Source organism: Pongo abelii, chromosome 6, assembly GCF_028885655.2.
Source record: "Pongo abelii isolate AG06213 chromosome 6, NHGRI_mPonAbe1-v2.0_pri, whole genome shotgun sequence".
NCBI classification, from domain to species: Eukaryota; Metazoa; Chordata; class Mammalia; order Primates; family Hominidae; genus Pongo; species Pongo abelii.
This window is the reverse complement of record NC_071991.2, coordinates 26,590,866-26,616,426: the sequence shown is the minus strand read 5'-3', so window position 1 is coordinate 26,616,426 and position 25,561 is coordinate 26,590,866. Positions and strand designations below refer to the sequence as shown.

At 35.3% G+C, this 25,561-nt stretch overlaps 1 protein-coding gene across 4 annotated transcripts in view; it reads left to right on the top strand.

Annotated features, from left to right (window-relative positions):
* ZNF107 (zinc finger protein 107) overlaps positions 1-25,252 on the top strand; it is a 54,200-nt gene extending 28,948 nt beyond the window's left edge. For all 4 annotated transcript variants that reach the window (XM_063725715.1, XM_009242758.4, XM_054560518.2 and 1 more), the window contains one exon: positions 13,292-25,252. In XM_063725715.1, the coding sequence (XP_063581785.1) occupies positions 13,292-15,459 (2,168 nt within the window). In that variant the 3' untranslated portion in view covers positions 15,460-25,252. The remainder of the gene's footprint in view (positions 1-13,291) is intronic.
* The last annotated feature ends 309 nt before the right edge of the window (positions 25,253-25,561 follow it).

Genomic DNA, 25,561 nt, shown 5'->3' with positions numbered 1-25,561 from the left:
ATATAATTTATTCTCAAATACTTCTTTTATATATTAGAGACTCTAACCATATTCTGTGCACTCACACACACATACTTACACATATAAATATGTGTTACATACACAAATAAATATATATATACATACACATATATTTTCTCTTTAGCAATGTAAGGGTATTCTTTGCTTCTAAAGTCAGGTTACAGAAGTTTTATTTTGTGTAAGAATAGCATATATTTTAAATATCAGAATTATCTCTACTTCCTTTTAAATGCTCATTTATTAAAATTTTCTCATTAGCATCTTCTGTTTATGATTATACTGCATTTTCTCTGAATTTTTACTGCCACACAACACATACCAGTGATTCAAAATACCTGTCTTCCATGAGTACACACTTAAATATTGCAGTTATCTAGACAAATTCTTTCTTAATGGTACATCAATATTGCAAAAAAGATTTCATGAATAAACATTTTTCTTATTGTTTTGTAGTTCCATATTAGTGTGGTTTTTCAGTGTAGGTTTCTTAACATCAGATTATTGTGTTTTGTTTTATTTATGTAATTTTAGATAATTTGCAATTCTGTTTGTACACTTTTAAGTCAATGTGGGGTTTAAAAAATAAATTAGCCATATGTCTATTACAATCAGATTATATATGTGCGTGTTTTATATATAAATATGACCCAAATTTTGGTTATGGCTTATCTTGTTTATATTCTTTCTTAGCTGATTTTAAATGGTGATTTTAGCTTGTCTAAGTAGTCATGGAAATCATCTTTTCACTGTGTGTTTAACGATGAATTTATATTTCCTTTGTGTGAGAGAAGAAACACTTTTGCGATTTGAGGCAATTTTTGAAAAGATAATTCTATATTTTTTTCAGTTTTTCTTTAAAATATTAATTGTTGTAAAAACTGATTACATGAAATATACAGTTTTAAATCTATTGAAGTGTACATTTCAAGGCCAGGCATGGTGGTGGCTCACATCTGTAATCCCAGGATTTTGGAAAGCCAAGACAAAAGGATCGCTTGAGCCCAAAAGTTTGAGACCAGCTTGGAAAACATATGGAGATTCCCTCTCTACAATTTTTTTTTTTTTTAGTTGGAGTCTCGCTCTGTTGCCCAGCTAAACATGATCTTGGCTCACTGCAACCTCCCCCTCCCAGGTTCAAGTGATTCTCCTGCTTCAGCCTCCCACGTAGCTGGGATTACAGGTACGCACCACCATGCCTGGCTAATTTTTGTATTTTTAGTAGAGACGGGGTTTCACCATGCCGGCCAGGCTGGTCTCGAACTCCTGACCTGATCCACCCGCCTCGGCCTTTCAAAGTGCTGGGATTACAGGCATGAGCCACCGCATCCAGCCTACAGTTTTTTAAAAAAAATAGCCAGGCATGGTAGTGTGCATCTGTTTTCCCAGCTCTTTGGGAGATTGAGAGAGGAGGATTACTTGAGCCTGGGAGTTAGTGGCTACAGTGAGTGATAATTGTGCCACTGCACTCCAGCTTGGGTGACAGAGTGAGACCTGGTCTCAAAAAAATATGCTGTTCATTTCAGGCATGTTAAGTATATTCACGTTGTTATTTAACAGACTTCTAGAAATTTTACATCTTGTGAAACTAAAATTCAATACCCATTAAGTAACAACTGCTCATTTTACCCCTTTTCCAGCCCTTGACAAACACCCCTCCATTTTTGGTTTTTATGAGTGTGACTACTTATATTATCTCATGTAAGTGGAATCATGTAGTATCCTTCAGTTTTTTACCGGCTTATTTTAGTGACATAATATTCTCAAAGTTTATCTTAAAATGTGATAAGATTTATTTATTTATTTATTTATTATTTTTTATTATACTTTAAGTTTTAGGGTACATGTGCACAACATGCAGGTTTGTTACATATGTGTACATGTGCCATGTTGGTGTGCTGCACCCATTAACTCGTCATTTACATTAGGTATGTCTCCTAATGCTATCCCTCCCCCCGCCCCCACCCCACAACAGGCCCTGCTGTGTGATATTCCCCTTCCTGTGTCCAAGTGTTCTCATTGTTCAGTTCCCACCTATGAGTGAGAACATGCGGTGTTTGGTTTTTTGTCCTTGCAATAGTTTGCTGAGAATGATGGTTTCCAGCTTCATCCATGTCCCTACAAAGGACATGAACTTATCATTTTTTATGGCTGCATAGTATTCCATGGTGTATATGTGCCACATTTTCTTAGTCCAGTCTATCATTGTTAGACATTTGGGTGGTTCCAAGTCTTTGCTATTGTGAATAGTGCCGCAATAAACATACGTGTGCATGTGTCTTGATAGCAGCATGATTTATAATCCTTTGGGTATATACCCAGTAATGGGATGGCTGGGTCAAATGGTATTTCTAGTTCTAAATCCCTGAGGAATCGCCACACTGACTTCCACAACGTTTGAACTAGTTTACAGTCCCACCAACAGTGTAAAAGTGTTCCTCTTTCTCCACATCCTCTCCAGCACCTGTTGTATGTATATGTTACATTTTTTTATGTGTTTATAAGTAAAGGAACACCTGGGTTGCTTCAGCCTTTTGGTTTTGTGAATACTGGTACGATAAACATAGATGTTCAAATATGTCTTTCAGGTCCTGTGTTGCATATTTTGGATATAGATTAAGAAATAGGATTTATTATTTGATATAGTATTTTATTTTTAATTTAGAAACATAACATTTTAAAACAATGGCTGCATTCTTGTTTTTCACCAACAGTCAATATGGGTTTCATTTTTATTGCATCATCAACAGATTTGGTGTCTTTAAAAAATTGATAATGGCCATTCTAATTGGTGTGAGATGATTTTGTTTTTCATTGTGATTTTTATACATTTCTCTACAAATGATAATTTACTGTGTTCTTTCAGTTGCGTTTTCTAATTTGTGTATCTTTTTTGATGAAAATTTAATTCAATTATTTGTCCATTTCTAAATGAAGTAATTCAACTTTATTGTTCAGTTTTAAGAGTTATTTGTATATTCGTAATATTAACTTCTATCACATGTGATTTGCAAATATTTTCACTCATTTCCTAGGAGGTGTTGTCACTCATTGAATATTGTCTGTGATGTGCATTAATTTTAAATATAGTATAGTTGAATTTTTCTGTTTTTTTTTTTTTTTTTCTTTGAGACTGTCTTGCTCTTGTTGCCCAGGCTAGAGTGCAGTGGTATGATCTCACCTCACTCCAACCTCTGCCTCCCAGGTTCAAGCATTCTTCTGCCTCAGCCTCTCCAGTAGCTGGGATTACAGGTGCCTGCCACTATGCCCAGCTAATTTTTGTATTTTTGGTAGAGACAGGGTTTCACCATGTTGCCCAGGCTGGTCTTGAACTTCTGACCTCAGGTGATCTGCCCAGCTCAGCCTCCCAAAGTGCTGGAATTACAGGCCTGAGCTACCATGCCTGGCTTGTTGCTCTTGCATTTAATGTTTTATTTAAGAAAGTAATGCCAAGACCAATGTCATGTATTTTCTTTATATTCTTTTCTAAGAGATTTGTTACTTTTTATTTCTAAGTATTTTTTAAAAATATTTTTTGTATTTTCAAAGAGAATGGTTCAAAGAAATGATCCAACTTTATTTCATCAGTGTTGATATTCAGTTCTCAACATTATTTTTTGAAAAGATTATCTTTTCTCTCTTTTGTACTCGTGGCAGCTTTGTAGAAGATCATTTGATTATATACAGATGGGTTGATTTCTGGTCTCTTCTGTTCTTTCATCTGTTTATCTGTCTGTGTCAGTTTTGTTATTGTAGCTTTTAATTGTTTTGAAATCAGGAAGTATAATGCCTCTTTTTTTCCATGGGTGTTATAGTTTATAATAAAAATTTAAAATTTTAAATAATATTTCTGTAAAAAATTGTGCTATTAAGATTTTTATAAAAATTATATTGAATTTGTTCACCACTGTATGTTGTATTGACATCTTTTAAAAATTAAATTTTTTTACCCTTGAGCAAGAATATGTTGAAGAGTATGTTTTATTTTAATATATTTTTGAGTTTTCCAGCTTTACTTTTGCTTTTAATTTGTAGGTTTATTCAGTTTTGTCAGAAAACATGGAATGTATGATTTTGGTCTTCTTAAATTTATTTGTTGTTGTCATTGTTTTGAGACAGGATCTTAGTCTGTCACCCAGGCTAGGGTGCAGTGGCATGATGGCATGACTGGCTCACTGCAGCCTCAGCTTCCTGGGCTCAAGTGATTCTTCCACCTCAGTTTCCTGAGTAGCTGGGACTACAGACATACTATGGGACCACCATGTCTGGATAATATTTTTATTATTTGTAGGAACAGGCCCTCACTAAGTTGTCCATGCTGGTCTCAAACTTCTGGCCCCAGTAATCCTCCCACGTTGGTCTCATGAGCCCCTGCAGTTCACTGGTATTTTTAAATTTCATAAGACTTAGTATGATTCCTAACAGAATACGCCAGGTGCAAATAAGAATATTGTACATTCTCGGCCGGGGGTGGTAGCTCATGCCTGTAATCCCAGCACTTTGGGAGGCGGAGGTGGGCGGATCACTAGGTCAGGAGATCGAGATCATCCTGGCTAACACGGTGAAACCCCGTCTCTACTAAAAATACAAAAATTAGCCGGGCTTGGTAGCGGGCGCCTGTAGTCCCAGCTACTCGGGAGGCTGAGGCAGGAGAATGGCGTGAACCCAGGAGGCGGAGCTTGCAGTGAGCCGAGATCGTGCCACCGCGGCTGGGCGACAGAGTGAGACTCTGTCTCAAAAAAAAAAAAAAAAAAAAGAATATTGTATATTCTCTTGCTTTTGACTGAAAAGTTTTATACATGTCTTTTAAGCTTAGTTGGTCTGTAATATGGTTTGCATGTCCATGTTCTGCAAACCTCATGCTGCAATGTACTCCTCAATGTTGGATGTAAAACCTGGTGCGAGGTATTTGGGCCATGGGGCCAAATTCCTCATGAATGGCTTGGCGTCATCCTCTTGGTAATCAAAAAGTTTATACTCTGTTAATTCAAATGAGAGCTGATTCATTAAAATAAACTAGCTCCTTCACCTCATACTTCCTCTGTCTATTACCATGTGATATGTTCAGTTACTCTTTGCCTTCCACCATGATCGTAAGGTTCCTGAGATCCTCACCATAAGCGGATGCTGGCATGCACTTCTTGTACAGGTGCAGTCTGTCAAATCAAGCCAAATAAACCTTTTTTTTTTTTTTTGAGACTGAGTCTTCCTCTGTTGCCCAGGCTGGAGTGCAGTGGCATAGGCTGGAGTGCAGTGGCGTGATCCCAGCTCACTGCAACCTGCACCTCCTGGGTTCAAGTGATTCTTCTGCCTCAGCCTCTGGAGTAGCTGGGATTACAGGTGCCCACCACCATGCCTGGCTAATTTTTGTATTTTTAGTAGAGACGGGGTTTTGCCATGTTGGCCAGGCTGGTCTCGAACTCCTGACCTCAGGTGATCCACCTGCCTTTGCCTCTCAAAGTGTTGGGATTACAGGCGTGAGCCACCATGCCTGGCCATTTTTTTCTTTATAAGTTATCTGCTCTCAGGTATTATTCTATATGTAAAAAAATTAATACAGTCTATAATGTTTTCTAAGTTTGCTGTTTTCTTATTGATCTTTTATCTGAACTTTCTATTTATTATTGAAAATAGGGTCTTGATGTCTACAATTATTATGTTGCTATGTATTTCTTGCTTCATTTTTGTCAATATTTTCTTTATATATTTTGAAGCCCTATTGTTATATATACATGTACATATAGATAAATATGATAGTTACATGTTCTTGGTGAATTAACCCATTTTACTATTGTATAATATCAATCTTTGTCTCATGCTAATACTTCACTTAAAGCATATTATGTCTAATATAATTATGACTACCTCACCCAATTGTGGTTACTATTTGCATAGAATAAAGATATTTTCCCCATTCTGATATTTTCAACCTATTTGACTCAATGCTAATATAAGTTTCGTTTTTTTTTTCTTTTTGAGATGCAGTCTTGCTCTGTCACCCAGGCTGGCTCACTGCAACCCCTGCCTCCTAGGTTCACGTGATCTCCTGCCTTAGCCTCCTGAGTAGCTGGGATTACAAGGGTGTGCCACCATGCCTGGCTAATTTTTGTATTTTTTTTTTTTCTAGTAGAGACAGGGTTTTACCATGTTGGCCAGGCTGGTCTTAGCCTCCCAAAGTACTGGGATTACAAGTGTTAGCCACTGTGCCAGGCCTAAAATTAGTCTCTTATAGGCCGCATATTGTATGCTTTTTTCTTAAGTCATTCAGGCATTTTTTTTTTAAATATATTTACTTATTCATTTATATTTAAGATAGTGTTTCACTCTGTCAATCAGGCTGGCTTGTAGTGGTGTAATCACAACTCACTGCAGCCTCAACCTCCCAAACTCAGATAATCCTCTTATTTCAGCCTCTCAAGTAGCTCTACTACAAGTAAGTGCCATCACACCCAGCTAGATTTTTTGTATTTTTTGTAGAGACAGGGTTTTGTTATGTTGCCTAGGCTGGTCTTGTAATCCTAGGATCAAGTGTTAGCCCACCTTGGCCTCCCAAAATATTGGGATTACATTTCTTTTTATTAAGTAGATAATTTATATTTAAAATGATTGTTTAAATAAATGAAGTTACTATTATCAGTTTTATTGTTATTGTTTTATGTTTCCTGTAGATATGTTTTTTCTTATCTTCTGTTTTCTTCAATTTAAATTTTAATTGTGTAGTGACATGCTTTATTTTTAAAATGTTTTTTATACATTCTATAAATATTATTTTCATAATGGTCATGAAAAATGGAGATTACATAAAACATCTTAAAGTTAAAACAATTTTTTTTTTTTTTTGAGACGGAGTCTCGCTCCGTCACCCAGGCTGGAGTGCAGTGGCGTGATCTCAGCTCACTGCAACCTCCGCCCCGCTAGGTTCAAGCGATTCTCCTGCCTCAGCCTCCCGAGTAGCTGGGATTACAGGCGCACTGTAATTTTTGTACTTTTAGTAGAGACGGGGTTTCACCATCTTGGCCAGGCTGGTCTTGAACTCCTGACCTCATGATCCACCTGCCTCAGCCTCCCAAAGTGCTGGGATTACAGGCATGAACCACCGCGCTCGGCCAATATTTTTAAACTCTTAACAACTTCAATTAAATACAAAAACTACACCTCTATATTTTTCAGTTGTTGATATCACAAATTATTTTATATTGTGTATTTGTTAACAGATTAATATTTCATTTTTCATGTACTTTTTTTTTTTCTTGAGACAAAGTTTCACTCTTGTTCAGGCTGAAGTGCAATGGCACGATCTCGGCTTACCACAACCTCTGCCTCGTGGGTTCAAGCGATTCTCCTGCCTCAGCCTCCCAAGTAGCTGGGATTACAGGCATGTGCCACTGCACCCAGCTAATTTTGTATTTTTAGTAGAGATGGGGTTTCTCCATGTTGGTCAGGCTGTTCTCGAGCTCTCCCGACCTCAGGTGATTTGTCTGCCTCAGCCTCCCAAAGTGCTGGGATTATAGGCGTGAGCCACCGCACCCAGCCTCCCTCTTTTTTTGGAAAGTCTTTATTTATATTTTGTCTTTGAAGTAAAATAATTTTGAATCAAGTCTTACTGGTTAAAATTTTTTTATTACATCAAAATTTGGGAAGTTCTCCACCTTTTATGTCTTCAAGTAACCTTTCTATTACTTTTTTTTCTATATTCTTCTTCTAATATTTCTTTCTTGAATATATTGACATACTTGATGGCATTCGATAAGTTTTACATTCCATGCTTTAATTTTGTTTTGTAATTTAATATTTTTGTGTTATATATTTTAGGATGTGCCACCTCACACCAGTTAATTGTATTTTGATATTTTAGTTTATATTTTAATTGTGTATGACAATATTTAACTCTGCAATTTAAGACAGTGTGGAGCAAAATCAACTATGAATTAACCATATTAATTGTCTACTGCCAATATAATTGTTTGTATAAATATTATCCCTGTATTTATTTATGACTTGTATTTTTCTGGTACAGGTTTGTTGTGAATGGTTGTTTAATTTTGTCTAGGTGAGCAGTCATAAAAATTCTCCTAATTTCAACATTTAGTTATATTTGAATCCATATTTTTGTGTGGAAGCAAAACGTTTGGATTGAAAGATAATTTGAAAACTGTTGGCCGGGTGCAGTGGCTCAGGCCTATAATCCCAGCACTTTGGGAGGCTGAGGTGGGCGGATCACGAGGTCAGGAGGATCACGAGGTCAGGAGATCAAGATCATCCTGGCTAACACGGTGAAACCCCGTCTCTACTAAAAATACAAAAAAATTAGCCAGGCGTGGTGGCGGGCACCTGTAGTCCCAGCTCCTTGGGAGGCTGAGGCAGGAGAATGGCATGAACCCAGGAGGCGGAGCTTGCAGTGAGTGGAGATCGTGCCACTGCGCTCCAGCCTGGACAACAGAGCAAGACTCCGTCTCAAAAAAAAAAAAAAAAAAAGACTGTCATAACTCTTACCTTTTTTAGGTATTATCATTTATTTTTACTTGTCAAAAACACATAACAAAATTTACAGTCAAGTATTTTTAAATACTCAATTTAGTCATCTTAATTATATTGACAGTGTTATGCAACGTATCCCTAGAATGTTTTTATCTTGCACAACTAAATCTCAATACATGTTAAGCAACTACCAGTTTTTCCCATTTTGTCACACTTTACAAACACCATGTTTTCTGATTCTAAGAGTGTAACTGCTTTATATATCTCATACAATCTCCATCTTTTTGTGGCTGGCTCATTTCATTTGCATAATGTCTTCTAGCTTTGTCTTTATAGTTGTTAGAATATTTCCTGCTTTTTAAATCCAGGGTGATATTCCAATATTTCTGTATTTCAAATTGTATCTACTGAGTGGTTTGGTGACAGAAATTTGCATTGTTTTTACTTATGTGCTTTCAGTGACAATGCTACAATAATTATGGGTATGCAAATAACTCTTCATATGATCATATATGTGAAAGTTTATGTATGTACTGCATTCTACTTTATTAGTCAACCTTTTTTTTACCTTTATACTCATACCAAATTGTTTTAATTCTGTAGCTTTGTAATGTGTTTTGAATTCAAGAACTGTAATGCCTTATTTTCTTCTTTTTTTTTTTTTTGAAGATTCTTGGGTACTTTATTGTCTCTTGAGATTTTATATACTTTTGTGGTTCCTGTTTCTATTTCTTCAAAAATGCAACGAGAAATTTTTAAAAACATTGCACTAAATTAGTAGATTACTTTGAGCAGTATGGATATCTTCACAATATTAATTATTTCAACCCTTGAACAAGAGCATGCTCAAGAGTATGTTGTTTAATTTCTATATATTTGTAAATTTTTCAGGTTTTTTTTTTTTTTTTTTTTGAGACAGAGTCTCACTCTGTTGCCCAGGCTGTAGTGCAGTGGTGTGATCTCGGCTCACTGCAAACTCTGCCTTTCAGGTTCAAGTGATTCTCCTGCCTCAGCCTCCCAAGTAACTGGGATTACAGGTACACACCACCATGCCTGGCTAATTTTTTGTATTTTTAGTAGAGACAGGGTTTCACCGTGTTAGCCAGGATGGTCTCAATCTCCTGACCTCGTGACCCACCCGCCTTGGCCTCCCTTACAGTCGTGAGCTACTGCACCCAGCCAGTTTTTCAGTTTTTTTCTATTATTGTTTTATATTCTCATTTCATTTTTGTCATAGAAAGTAATCCATAAAAATTCAGTTTCATAAAATTTGTTAAGACTTCTTATTTGGCCTACCAGGTGGTCTATCAAGGAGAATGTTGTATAAGCTATTGAAAAGTGTGTATATCCTAATGTTCTTGAGAAGTGCTCTCTATATTTCAGTTAAATGTATTTGTTTTTTACTGCCACTGAGTCCTCTCTTCCCTTATATTGTCTTGTTTTATTTTTATTACAGAAAGTGGGATATTGAAATATCCTACTATAATTATGTTGCTCTCTATGTGTTTCTTTTATTCTGTCAATATTTGCTTTATATATTTGGAATCATAATGTGAGATACACACACACACACACACACACACACACACACACACAACACACATGTATATACAAATTTGTCATAGGTTCCCGGTAAATGAATCTATTATTGTTTAATGTTTCTCTTTGGAGTTTTGACTTAAAGTACATTTTATAAAATGTGACAGTTTTTGACTTAAGATGTAGCTTATGTAATTTTTTGGACATCTTCTTTTGTCATTTTGTTAATATTTGTGTAGAATATATACATCCATCGTGCCACTTTCAGTCTTGTTTTATAATTAGATCTCAGCTGACTCTTGTAGAAAGTCAAGTTGGATCTTGGTTTTCAAAAATTTTTAATCCCATTATTGAATGTATTTTTTTTTTTTTTTTTTTTTTTTTTGGGAAATGGAGTTTTGCTCTTGTTGCCCAGGCTAAAGTGCAGTGGTATGATCTCAGCTCACTGTAACCTCCACCTCTCAGGTTCAAGCAATTCTCCTGTCTTAGCCTTCTGAGTAGCTGGGATTACAGGCACCCACCACCATGCCCAGCTAATTTTTGTATTTTCAATTGAATGGGGTTTCACCATGTTAGCCAGGCTGGTCTTGAACTCCTGACCTCAGTTGATCCACCTGCCTCAGCCTCCCAAAGTGCTGAGATTAAAGGTCTGAGCCACTGTGCCTGGCCAAAAGTTTGTCTCTTGATTTTATAGATATTTAAGTAAAGTTAATTATATATATATTTAAACAATCTTCTGAAACAGAAAGACTTGCTAACATTATTAATTTGATTCTTGTATCTTTGTCCCTTATTTTCTCTCTTTCTTTCTTCCTTTGTGTCTTTTGATTTTTGTGTTCATATACTTTTCTTTCTTTCTTATTTGGTTTTTGTATCTACACAGATATATTCTTTGTGGTTCCTTGGGGATTACATAAAACCTCTACAAGATGAAACAGTATATTATAATCTAATAAAAAAATCAACTTTATTTGCATACAAAAATTCTTATTCATTACATCTGCCCTCAACTTTGTCATTGATGTTAATTATATGTTTATATGTTGTATATTCATTAGCAGGTGTTTATAATAATTCCTGTGCTTTTATTTTTCACATTTTAGATAATAATTAAAAATGCTTTATGCGCCATTATGATAATGCTGTGAAATTCTGTTTTTGTGTATGTGCATATCTTTCCCAGAAAGTTATTTATTTATTTTTTTTAGATGGAGTCTCACTCTGTCGCCAGGCTAGAGTGCAGTGGCGTGATCTTGGCCCACTGCGACCTCTGTTTCCTGGGGTTCAAGTGATTCTCCTGCCTCAGCCTCCTGAGTAGCTGGGATTACAGGCATGCACCACCACACCCATCTAATTTTTGTATTTTTAGTAGAGACAGGGTTTCACCATGTTCGCCAGGATGGTCTTGATCTCTTGACCTTGTGATCTGCCCGCCTCAGCCTCCCAAAGTGCTGGGACTACAGGCATAGACACCGCGCCTGGCTGAGAGTCATATATTTTCATATGATTATGTGCTGTTTTCTTGCATCATGTTATTTTCAGTGGAAGGAACTCCTTTCAGCATCTTTGATATGTAGGGCATAGGCAGCACCAAAATACATTTTCAGAATTTTGTTTTTTATTTATTTATTTCGAGATGGAGTTTCACTCTTGTTGCCCAGGCTGGAGTGTAGTGGTGTGACCTCAGCTCACTACAGCCTCCACCTCCTGGGTTCAAGCGATTCTTCTGCCTCAGCTTCCCAAGTAGCTGGGATTACAGGAGTGCACCACCATGCCTCACTAATTATTTTTTATGTTTTTAGTACAGATGGGGTTTCACCATGTTGATCAGGCTGGTCTCGAACTCCTGCCCACAAGTGATCCACTCGCCTTGGTCTGCCAATGTGCTGGGATTACAGATGTGAGCCATTGCACCCAGCCGCATTTTGTTGTTTTGGAAGGTGTTTTTCTTTTATTTGGCAGGACAGTTGTTGGTATTATTCTCACTTGACAGCTATTGTTTTCAGCACTTAGACTATATCATACTTCCCTTCTGACCTGCAAAATTTTCTTGACATATTCACTGGCTATCTTATAAGCCTATTATCATAAATGACATATCACTTTCATCTTGCATTTCCCAAGATTCTCTTGTCTGTGACTTTTGAAATTTTGCTTATATATGTTTTATAAATATCTTCGTGTGTATTCTAGTTTGTTGTCTTTATTTTTACATTTTTCTTTTATATTTTTAAGTTTGTTTTTGTATTTTTACCTCCACAATTTCTGTTTTTTGCTATTTTTAATATTTTTGTTGGTATTCTCATTTTTCTGATTTTCAATAGTTGTTTGTGTTCCTATTCACTCATAGAGTGTTATTCATTTTACTTTAAAATTTTAAAATTAATTTGTATATTTTTATTTTTTAATGGTTGCTTTCTGAAAATTTCGTAATTTTTGCGGGGTTGTATTGCCCTAATATTTTTTATACATTGTAATCTTTAATTGAAATTTGGAAATTAAAAACAAGTTGTCTGTCACAATCTTTATAATGTAGCTTTGTCCTGGCATAGTTGGAAACCATTTGTCTTGAGTAGTGATTCTGAGAGTCTTTCAGACATGTTCTTAGGATGTGTCTTGTCTGAAATTTTCTAGCTTTTTTTTTTCAGTTAAAAGAGTTTGTTCATGTTTCTTCTTGATAGTCGGTAATCACTTGCTACAACTGTTACCTGTCTGTAGTACTGCAGTCTCTTCACTGCTGTAACATTTACCTTTGATCTCAGCAGACTCAAAATGTCATTCCAAAGTATACCACCATTTCTTTCAGCCCTCTATGTCATGGGAGACAGAAACCAATGTCTGCAAAGGCACGTAGAAGCCAGAAATAAAGATGTATATGCTTGTTATTATTTTTCTTGTCTTTAAAAAAAAACACTAAGAGTTGGCAGTTTACTTCTAAAGGCACTATGTTATATTGGGGAACAGAAAGAGCTTTGTTGGGTAAATAAAACAGACTTGTCTCTTTCTTCTATGTGACTCTTTGCATTGTGCTCACCTGGGGCACTGCACACACTGAACTCATTTATAAATTTTCCACAAATGTATTTTGGTCATTATGTTTTTGTTACATTTATATGTCTATGAAGACATTAGAATCTGTGGTATTTTGCTATGCAATCTGGCTTACATAGTTTGTATAATTTTATAGATTAGATTTGTAAAGTACATTTATCTGAGTCTAGCAAGTGGAGTAATTTCTTATTTTTATTTCTTTCAGTAATGTCTTTTCATCTTGCCCAAGACCTTTGGCCAGAGCAGAACATAAAAGATTCTTTCCAGAAAGTGACACTGAGAAGATATGGAAAATGTGAATATGAGAATTTACAGTTAAGAAAAGGCTGTAAACATGTGGATGAGTGTATGGGGCACGAAGGAGGTCATAATACAGTTAACCAATGTTTGACAGCTACCCCAAGCAAAATATTCCAATGTAATAAATATGTGAAAGTCTTTGATAAACTTTCAAATTCAAATAGATATAAGAGAAGACATACAGGAAACAAGCACTTCAAATGTAAAGAATGTAGCAAATCATTTTGCGTGCTTTCACAACTAACTCAGCATAGAAGAATTCATACTACAGTGAATTCCTACAAATGTGAAGAATGTGGAAAAGCCTTTAACTGGTTCTCAGCTCTTATTAAACATAAGAGAATTCATACTGGAGAAAAACCTTACAAATATGAAGAATGTGGCAAAGTCTTTAGCCAGTCCCCACACCTTACTACACAAAAGATACTTCACACTGGAGAGAACCTCTACAAATGTAAAGAATGTGGAAAAGCTTTTAATCTATTCTCAAATCTTACTAACCATAAGAGAATTCATGCTGGGGAGAAACCCTACAAATGTAAAGAATGTGGCAGAGCTTTTAACATATTCTCAAACCTTAATAAACAGGAGAAAATTCATACTGGAGAGAAACTCGACAAATGTGAAGAATGTGACAAAGCTTTTAACCGATCCTTAAAACTTACTGCACATAAGAAAATTCTAATGGAAGAGAAACCCTACAAATGTGAAGAATGTGGCAAAGTCTTTAACCAGTTCTCAGCTCTTACTAGACATAAGATAATTCATACTGGAGAGAAACCCTACAAATGTAAAGAATGTGGCAAAGCTTTTAACCAATCTTCAAACCTTACTGAACATAAGAAAATTCATACTGCAGAGAAATTCTATAAATGTGAAGAATGTGGCAAAGCTTTTAACCAACACTCAAACCTAATTAACCATAGGAAAATTTATTCTGGAGAGAAACCATACAAATGTGAAGAATGTGGAAAAGCTTTTAATCGATCCTCAACCCTTACTAGACATAAGAAAATTCATACTGGAGAGAAACCCTACAAATGTGAAGAATGTGGCAGAGCTTTTAGCCAGTCTTCAAACCTTACTGAACATAAGAAAATTCATACTGGAGAGAAACCCTACAAATGTGAAGACTGTGGCAAAGCTTTTAACCGATTCTCAACCCTTACGAAACATAAGAGAATTCATACTGGAGAAAAGCCCTATAAATGTGAAGAATGTGGAAAAGCCTTTAATCAATCCTATCAACTTACTAGACATAAGATAATTCATACTAAAGAGAAACTCAACAAATGTGAAGAATTTGGCAAGGCCTTTAAACAGTCCTCACACCATGCTATACATAAAATTATTCATACTGGAGAGAAACCCTACAAATGCGAAGAACATGGCAAAGTTTTTAACCAGTCCTCAAACCTTACTACACAAAAGATAATTCATACTGGAGAGAACCTCTACAAATTTGAAGAACATGGAAGAGCTTTTAACCTATTCTCAAACATTACTAACCATAAGATAATTTATACTGGAGAGAAACCCCACAAATGTGAAGAATGTGGAAAAGCTTATAACCGATTCTCAAACCTAACTATACATAAGAGAATTCATACGGGAGAGAAACCTTACCAATGTGCAGAATGTGGCAAAGCCTTTAACTGCTCCTCAACCCTTAATAGACATAAGATAATTCATACTGGAGAGAAACCTTACAAATGTAAAGAATGTGGCAAAGCTTTTAACCTATCCTCAACCCTTACTGCACATAAGAAAATTCATACTGGAGAGAAACCCTATAAATGTGAAGAATGTGGCAAAGCTTTTAACCAATCCTCAAACCTTACTACACATAAGAAAATTCATACTTCAGAGAAACCCTACAAATGTGAAGAATGTGGCAAATCCTTTAACCAGTTCTCATCTCTTAATATACATAAGATAATTCATACTGGAGAGAAACCCTACAAATGTGGAGATTATGGCAGAGCTTTCAACCTATCCTCAAATCTTACTACACATAAGAAAATTCATACTGGAGAGAAACCCTACAAATGTGAAGAATATGGCAAAACTTAATTGATCCTACAAGCTTACTACACATAAGAAAATTCATACTGGAGAGAAACTCTACAAATGTGAGGAATGTGTTAAAGCCTTTAACAAGTCTTCAGCCTTTTCTACACACACAAGATATTTTATACTGGTGAGAAACCTTACAAATGTAAAGAACGTGACAAAGCTTTTAATTAATCTTCAAACCTTACTGAATGTGAGAAAATTCATACTGGAGAGAATCCTACAAATGTGAAAAACGTGGCAAAGCCTTTAACTGGTCCTCAACTTTTACTAAACATAAGGTAATTCATACTGGAGAGAAGCCATACAAATGAGAAGAATGTGGCAATGCCTTTAATCAGTCCTCACACCTTTCTACACATAAGATAATTTATACTGGAGAGGAACTCTATAGTTGTGAAGAATGTGGCAAAGCTTTTAACCAATCCTCATACCTTACTATACAGAAATTCATACTGGAGAGAAGGTCTACAATTGTGAAGAATGTGGCAAAGCTTTTAACCTTCCTTAACCCTTACTGTAGATAAGAAAATTCATACTGGAAAGAAACCCTACAAATATGAAGTCTGTGGCAAAGCTTTTAACTGATTCTCAACTCTTACTGCATGTAAGAGTATTTATACTGGAGAGAAACCCTACAAATGTAAAAAATGTGGCAATGCCTTTAACTGGTCCTCACACCTTGCTACACATAAGACAATTTATACTTTGAGAGAAACCCTGCAAATGTGAATAATGTGGCAACACTTTAAACCAATCCTCAAACCTCACCAAACATAAGATAATACTGAAAACTTTACAAACCTGAATGATGTGACAATAATTTTGACAACACCTCAAACTTTCTAACATAAATCCTACTGGTGAAAAATCCTAGAAATGTGAAAAATATCACAAAGCCTTTAAATGGTTGTCACACTTGATTGTAGGTAAGATAATCCATACTGAAGAAAACTCCTGGAAGTGTAAAAAATGTGGCAACACTTTTAATAAATGCTCACCCCTTATTGCACAGGAAAGCATTTATACTTCAGAAAGATTGTACAAATACAAGGAATGTGGAAAAGCCATTATTAACTGCTCAGGTTTTACTCAACATTAGAGAGTGCGTAATAAAAGCATTTAAATGCAATTTTTGTCAAGAGATCTTTCAGAAAACATAAGCTTTTAAAGTGAAGAAGAGGAGCCAGGTGTGCTGCCTCACATCTGTAATGCCAGCACTTTGGGAGGCCAAGGTGGGTGGATCACCTGAGGGCAGGAGTCTGAGACCAGCCTGGCCAACATAGCAATACCCCATCTCTGTGAAAAATTTTACAAAAATTAGCTGCGTGTGGTGGCAGGCCCCTGTAATCCCAGCTACTGGGGAGTCTGAAGCAGGAGAATTGTTCAAACCTGGGAGGCGAAGGTTGCAGTGAGCTAAAGTCACACCACTACACTACAGCCAAGGCAACAAGAGCAAAAACTTCATCTCAAAAACAAAACAAAAAAAGAGTATTCATTTTGAGGACAAACAATACAAATACGAAGAGGGTTGTAGTACCTTTACTTGTATCACAGATATTGTTGTACCCATTTTGCACTAGAGGAAAACCATGAAGCAGTTGCTCAAACGTTGTTCAACACCAGAAAATTTATATTGGAGAAAAACACTGTAAATGTAATGCATTTGTGAAAACATTTTTTAAAAAACTACAGCTTAGAAAATACCAGAGGCCTCATACTAAAATATATTTTTGCAAGTGCAGTAAATATAAAAATAATTTAATCCAAAATTAAGTCTATGTAAATATCATTCACAGTAGAAATATCTAAGGTACTGACACTTCAGACATTGCACTAAATCAGAATGCCGAGTATAGAAAATAATTTTAAACTAAAGTTGGTAGATAAATAATATGTATATAACTTTAAAAGAAGTAGAATTTTTTTGCAGGTGTATAATTACATTCAAATTATATTTTTTCTTGAAAAAATTAGTTTTTGAAAAGCAAATAATGATGTAATTCAACTCTCAAATTACTTCATGCTCTTCAGTCCTATTCACACATGAAAGCATGTGATTAATTTTTCATGCATCAAAGATATGAGAAATCATTTCTGTTAGGTCGGTATTATTTATGACACTTTCTATGAAAGAATAAGGACATTAAAATGTAAGATGCATGATGAAAACCTGAGTGAAGAAGCTGTTTATGTTCAACTTATAATATTGAGTGATCCATGAAGTAGGTTTTCAGAGTGATATTCTTCTGCATTATAGTAAGAGAAAACCATTTTTAATCTTAAAGTTAATTAGTAGTATATCATTTTACTAATTGTACTTTTATGTAATAAAATGCAATGTGTTTAAAAATATTTGGATTATGCGTGAACTTAATTTTTTAATTAAACTTTTTTTTAACATGTTAAAACTATTGTGCATTCAATGAAGTGTTTTCGTGCCACTGACTTTACCTATCCCACATTACTCAAGGGTTTAGGTAAAAGAGGGTAACAATATACTACTTGATAACATAATGGGCTAACATCTCTAATAATTATTTTTGTTAGTGGCTTTAAGGTGCTAATAAAGAATGTTGTTCCCATAGGTTAGATTTTTAATCTTTTTAAAATTTATACTTATTTCTCTTAATTTTTGTGGATACATAGTATGTGAATATCTTTATGCCATGTATGGCATATTTTGATACAAGCATATAATTTTATGTATTAATCACATCAGGGCAAAAGATGTATCCATCAACTCCATCATTTCTCCTTTGTATTACAAACCAATTCTACAATTTTAGATACTTTAGAATGTGCAGTTGTTACTACAGGGTCATTTTATGGTTATAATAAAAATTATATACAAGTATAAATAAATCATGAGAAAATTCTGAGTTCTGAATAAACATTTAAAAACTTATATATTTTTCTTTGAACATGTGACCTCTCTGCCTGCAAACATACAGCATTTTAGTTTTGATTTACATACACTTAACTATACACATATATTACTCTAAAAATAAACCTTAGGTATGGGAAAATTATGGAGCAAGTAAGTGTGTTTGTGTAGTAGCTTGTACCTATTTTCAGAAGACAAGAGGAATATTGGAACAAAACTAATCTTTTTTTCGAGACGGAGTCTTGCTCTGTTGCCCAGGCTGGAGTGCAGTGGTGCGATCTCGGCTCACTGCAAGCTCCGCTTCCTGGGTTCACGCCATTCTGCTGCCTCAGCCTCCCGAGTTGCTGGGACTACAGGTGCCCAGCACCACGCCCGGCTAATTTTTTTGTATTTTTTAGTAGAGACAGGGTTTCACCACGTTAGCCAGGATGGTCTCAATCTCCTGACCTCGTGATCCGCCCGCCTCGGCCACGCAAAGTACTGGGATTACAGGTGTGAGCCACCGCGCCCGGCCAAAACTAATAATTTTTAAAAGGTGACTAATTTACTAGACAACTGAAAACCTCAAAAATGCTGAAAGCAAATCTATACCCTCTGCTTTGCATTGAATTCATTTCTGTAAAATCGCTTATGATTTAGAATCTCCCCATGCAAAGTTTTTGTTTATACTTGTGTGATACTCATGCTATACCTTTAATTTTCTTGTTACTTATGCTTTTTTCTTTTATAATTTATCAGGTATTCATCATGTGAGCTGGTCATGGATTATAAGAATGATTTTTATAAAGTTTAGGAGTACACACAAAATAACTTCTAGATGTGTTTCCAAAATTTGTGTATTATATTTTATTTAGTTAGAACATTCTATTTCTTCTTTCCATTGCAGAATCCTATATAAGCCTACTTTTCTTTAGTTAGTATTCTTTTGTCTTGTTATAGTTGACATAAGTAAGTTTATTTATTGAGCCAGTTCAGGTAAGAACTAGAAAGACTTCATAAGTCATGAAAATGTTTTTATATATAGATGTAGCAAACAAACATGACATAGCTTATTGTGTAACAGATGCTCCATAATGAGCCATATGTATTTCTGCTGGTGTTAGTTTGTAATTAACTTCAAGTCAGAGATGGAAAATATTAATAGTGAAGAACTAACATTGATTTTTCATGTGGAGAGAACTTTTTTTCAGGCTGCAAAGCTGAATCTTGCTCTTTTTTTTTTTAAATTTCCTAATTATCTTCAGTTTTGTTTATCTTATGTGTCTTCCGTGTATTCAACACAGTGCTGCTTTTTCTGTGTTATTGCCACAGTTTCCTCACTATTGTCTTCATGCCATGTCAGTTCACATGGTACTTTGTAGGTTTTGATGAGAAAGTTGGTACTTTTTAATGCACTGAAAAATTGGTTATAACTAGAGAGTTTGCTTATCAATGTAACTTTCAGATTAGTTAAGATAAAAGGCATGCAATGTCCACAGGTGAGAGGATTAAATCAGTGTTATTTTTCCCTGTTTTTAAAAGGAGCATCTTATTAAATTCTTACATAAAGTGTGGCAGATATTAAATTTACTAGAAAATAGATCTTAGAAATTAAATTTTTAAGAGAGCTAATGGTAAGTGAAGAATTTTAAATTTAATTTTCCATGATATAGCAGAGCATACTTTTTTTTTCCAGAATCTTCTATTTTAAAGTGTGAATATTCAAGGTTGCAAAGTAACATGACCTCTGTTGATTCAATATTTGGAATATTATGTCTTTTCTATATTGATAGGTACAATTCAGAAAAATTTCTCACTCTTACTTTATATAATTATTTTAATGAATGAAGTTTAGTCTACAGTTTTTATTCTTAGTCACCTAACTAGCCAACTTCTTATTTTCTATGGAAAACTTTTGGAGATAATGGGAGCTTTTGGATTAAAATGTTTTCTGTTATTTTGCATGCAAACTTGTTTACAGTGTTAACAGGGTAGTTAGTCATGAGACCATAAACACCTCTCTTTCAGTGTCTTTCATACCATTACTGTCTGCAATAAATAAACGTATATTTGTTCTGTAAAACATTATGTTTGGAAGTATATATACATTGTCAAATGCTTAATTTTAGGTCATTAAAGTTTTACCTCACAGAGTTAACATTTTTGTGGTGAGAGCAGATGACATTATCAGCATTTTCCAAAAATACTAATATATTATTATAATCTATAATCACCATGCTGTAAAAAAAAACAAAAAAAACTCGAACTTCTTTCTGTCCAAGTATAATTATGTATTCTTTGACTGACATCTTTCCATCCCCCCTTTTTTCTAAATACCTTGGCCTCTGGTGGTCACCAGTTTACTCTCTACTTCAATGAGATTACATTTTGTTTATTTATGTATTTATTTATTTGTGAGACAGTCTCACTCTGTCACCCAGGCTAGAGTGCAATGGTGCGATCTCAGCTCACTGCAACCTCCACCTCCCAGGTTCAAGTGGTTCTCCTGCCTCAGCCTCCTGAGTAGTTGAGATTACAGGCGTTCACCACCACCTCTGGCTAAATTTTTGTATTTTTAGTAGAGACAGGGATTTGCCACGTTGCCCAGACTGGTCTCGAACTCCTGAGCTTAGGCAATCCACCCCTCTTGGCTTCCCAAAGTGCTAGGATTACAGGCATGAGCCGCCGCACCTGGCCGAGATTATGTTTTTTAGAATCCATGTGTACGTGAAATCATGAAATGGTCATCTTTCTGTACCTGGCTCATTTCAACAAATATAATGTCCTCCAGTTTAATTTATGTGATTGAAAATAATAGAATTTTCCATGTACCACATTGTCTTTATTCGTTAAATGTTGAACTGTTGATGGCATATTTTGGGAATTGTGAAGTGTTGCAAGCAGTATAGAAGTGCAATTATTTCTTCATTCTGATTTCATTTGTTTTGGATATATAAACAATAGTGAAAAAAAATTTTTTTTTTTGAGACAGAGTCTAGGTCTGTTGCCAGGCTGGAGTCCAGTGGCACGATCTTGGCTCACTGCAACCTCCACCTCCCGGGTTCAAGTGATTCTGCCTCAGCCTCCCGAGTAGCGGGGGTTACAGGCATGTGCCACCACGCCCAGCTAATTTTTGTATTTTTAGTAGAGACGGGGTTTCACCATGTTGGCCAGGATGGTCTTGATCTCCTGACCTCATGATCCACCCCCCTTGGTCTCCCAAAGTGCTAGGATTACAGGCATGAGCCACTGCGCCCGGCTGAAATTGCTGTGTTATATGGTAGTTTAATTTTAAATTTTTTGAGGAATCTTATTTAGTTTTTTATAATGACTGTCCTCATTCACATTCAAACCAGTGTGCAAGCATTCCCTTTTCTTCACAACCTGACTAACTTATTTTCTTTGTAATAAGAGTAATTCTCACAGGAGTGAGTTGATACCTCATAGAGTTTTGGTTTCTTTTCTCTGATAATTGATATTGAGCATTTTTTATATATCTCTTAGCCATATGTATGTCTTTCCTTGAAAAATATTTAAGCCTTTTGCTCATTTTTAATGGTTATTTGTCTTTTGTTGTATAGTCATTTGAGCTTTATATATATTTTTTATATTAACCCCTTGTCACATGTGATTTGCAAGCATTTTCTCCCATTTTTTAGTTGTCTTATCCTGTTGGTCGTATCAGATTCTGTGCAGCAGCTTTTTAATTTGAAATAGTCTGACTCATCTATTTTTTCTTTGATTCCCTGAGATTTTGAGGTTAAGTTAAAAAAGTCACTGCCTAGACCAATGTTATGGGGATTTCACTCTATATTTTTCATAGTAGTTTCAGAGTTTCAGACCTTACGTTTAAGTATCTAATTTATTTTGAGTTGATTTTTATATATAGTGTAATATGGTCTCATTTTATTTCTCTGCATGTGGATAGAAAGTTTTCTTGACACCGTTTGTTGAAGATACTATTTTTTCCCTAGAAAATGTTCACCTACATCTAAAATTAGTTAGCTGTAAATACATGAATATACTTCTGGTCTCTCTTTTCTGCTTCATTGGCCTATGTGTCAATATACACAACTTCCCATGATTTAATCAGGAAAAAAGAGAAGTCTTGAACAGAGCTAATATGTATTAAATGTATAATAAAATTGAATTTGTAATTTAAAAAAACCCTACAAAATATAACAAGCCCTGGATCAGATGAATTTGCAGCCTAATTTTACCACAAATACAAATATGATCTGGTACTAATTCTACTGAATGTATTCCAAAAATGAAAGTAGGTTTCCTTCCTAACTTGTTATATGAAATCAGTATCATCTTGATACCAAAATCTGCTTAAGACACAACAAAAAAAATCTACAGGCCAATATTCCTGGTGAACATTGAAACAAAAATCCTTCCTGAAATACTAGCAAGCTGAATTCATAAGCAAATCAAAAAGTTATTTTGCCACAATCATGTGAGTATTATTTTATGACTGTGAAGATACTTCATCATATGCAAGTCAATAAGTGAAGTCAATAAGTGATTCACCATGTAAAGATAATTAAACTCATAAGATCAGATGATTATAACAATAGATGCAGAAAAAGCACTCAAGAAAATCCAATATTCGTTCAAAAATCCTCAACAAACTAGGCATTGAAGAAACATCTCACAATAATAAGAGCCATCTATTACAAATTCTCAGCCAACATCATACTGAACAGGTGAAAGCTGGATGCATTCTTCATAAGAATAAAAATAAGAATATCCACTCTAAACACTCCTATTCAACATAGTTTTGGAAGTCCTAGCCAGAGCAATCCAACAAGATAAAGAAATAAAAGTCATCCAAATAGGAGAAAAGAAAGTCAATTTAATTCTCTACCAGGGAAACTTTAGGGATTTCACCAAAAGACTCCTAAGCCTAAAAAATGACTTCAGCAAAGTTTCAAGATACAAAATTAACAAACACAAATGAGTAGCATTTCTGTACACCAATAACATTCAAGCTGACAACAAAATCAATAGCACAGCTTTATTTAAAATAACCACACCAAAAAATTAACATTCCTAGGAATGCATTAAGTCATGGAGGTAAAATATCTCCACAGGGAGAACTACAAAACACTACTGAAACAAACCAGAGACAACACATAGAAATGGAAAACATGGATGGGCACGGTGGCTCATGCCTGTAATCCCAGCACTTTCGGAGGCCGAGGCGGGTGGATCATGAGGTCAGGAGTTCAAGACCAGCCTGGCTAACATGGTGAAACACTGTCTCTACTAAAAATACAAAAATTAGCTGGGTGTGGTGGCGCGTGCCTGTAATCCCAGCTACTTGGGAGGCTGAGGCAGGAGAATCATTTGAACCCAGGAGGCAGAGGTTGCAGTGAGCTGAGATTGTGCCACTGCACTCCAGCCTGGCAACAGAGCAAGACTCTGTCTCAAAAAACAAAAACAAAAACAAAATTCCATCCTCATGAATTTGAAGAATCAATATAATTAAAGTGTCCATGCTCCCTAAAGCAGCCCACAGATTGAGTGTTATTTCTATCAAACTATCAATGCCATTTTTGGTGTACCTAGAAAAAAAACTTTGAAATTCATATTAAAGAATAAAAGAGCCCACATAGACAAGGTATTCTTAAACAGAATAAACCTGGAAGCCTAACATTACATGACTTCAAAATGTACTACATGCTACAGTAACCAATATAACATGGTTCTGCTACAAAAAATATACATATAGACCAATGGAACAGAAGAGAGAGCCCTGAAATAAAGCTACACTTCTACAAACAACTTATTTTTGGCAAAGTCAATAGAAATAAACAAAGGGAAAGTAACTCCCTATCTAATAAATGGTACTCGGAAACCTGGTGAGGTTGCAGTGAGCTGATATCATGCCATTGCCCTCCTTCCTGGGGGACAGGGTGAGACTTTGTCTCAAAAAATAAAAAAAATAAAAAAATTGAAAATTGACATCTAATCTAGAGCTTCTGCACAGGAAAATAAACTATTGACAAAGTAAATGGACAACCTACAGTATGGAATAAAATATTTGCAAACTGTGTACAACAAAAATTAATATGTAGAATCTATAAGAAATTTAATAGGAAAAAAGCAGACAAATGATATGAATAGATACTTCTCAAAGGAAGACATAAAAACTGGCAATAAACATGCAAGAAAATTGCTCTACATCTCAAATTATTAGAGAGATGTAAATCAAAATGACAATATGATACTATCTCACACCAGTTAAAGTGGCTCTTATTAAAAAGTCAAAAATAACAGATGTTGTAGTTGTGGAGAAAAGGGAATCTTTACACACTGTTGGTGGCAATGCAAATTAATTCAGCCCCTGTGGAACACAGTTTGGAGATTTCTCAAAGAACTAAAGATACAATTGCCATTTGACCCATCAACCTTGTTACTGGGTATATGCTTAAAGAAAAATAAATTATTTTACCAAAAAGACACCTGCACTCAGATGTTTACTGCAGTATTTGCAATAGCAAAGGCATGGATTTAAACCAGGTACATATGAATCTTAGATTGATGTTTCATGTTAATTTGCTTAGATTAAAGGCCTGCTGTAGCCACGTTGCTGCAAAGAACATTGCTTTTTCTTTTCTATGGCTCCATAGTATTGCATGTGTATAAGTATCTCAAATACCACATGTTCTTATTTGTAAGTGGGTGCTAAACCTTGGGTGAACCTGGAAACAAAAATAAAAACAATAAACACTGGGAATTCTAAAAAAAAAGGAGATAAGCTTTGAAAAAACTACTTATCAGGTATGATGTACTCTACTTGGGCAATGAGATTATTAAATGCCCAAACCTCAAAATCATGCAGTATACCTATGTTACAAATATGTACGTGTACCCCTTGAATCTAAAATAAAAGTAATAAAACACTTTGTGGAATAATGACATGTTACATTTCTCCAGTTGTAAGTTAATGGTTGGAATTAGGAGTGAAAGAGAATTATGTTCACTTTGGGCATACGGGCAAATGTTTCTGGGTTTTTTTTTTTTTTTTTTTTTGGTGGGGGGACAGATTCTCACTCTGTCGCCCAGACTGGAGTGCGGTGGTGCAATCCTGGCTCACTGCAACCTCTGCCTCCTGGGTTCAAGTAGTTCTCCTGCCTCAGCCTCTCGAGTAGCTGGGATTACAGGCACCTGCCACCACACCCGGCTAATTTTTGTATTTTTAGTAGAGACGGGGTTTCACTATGTTAG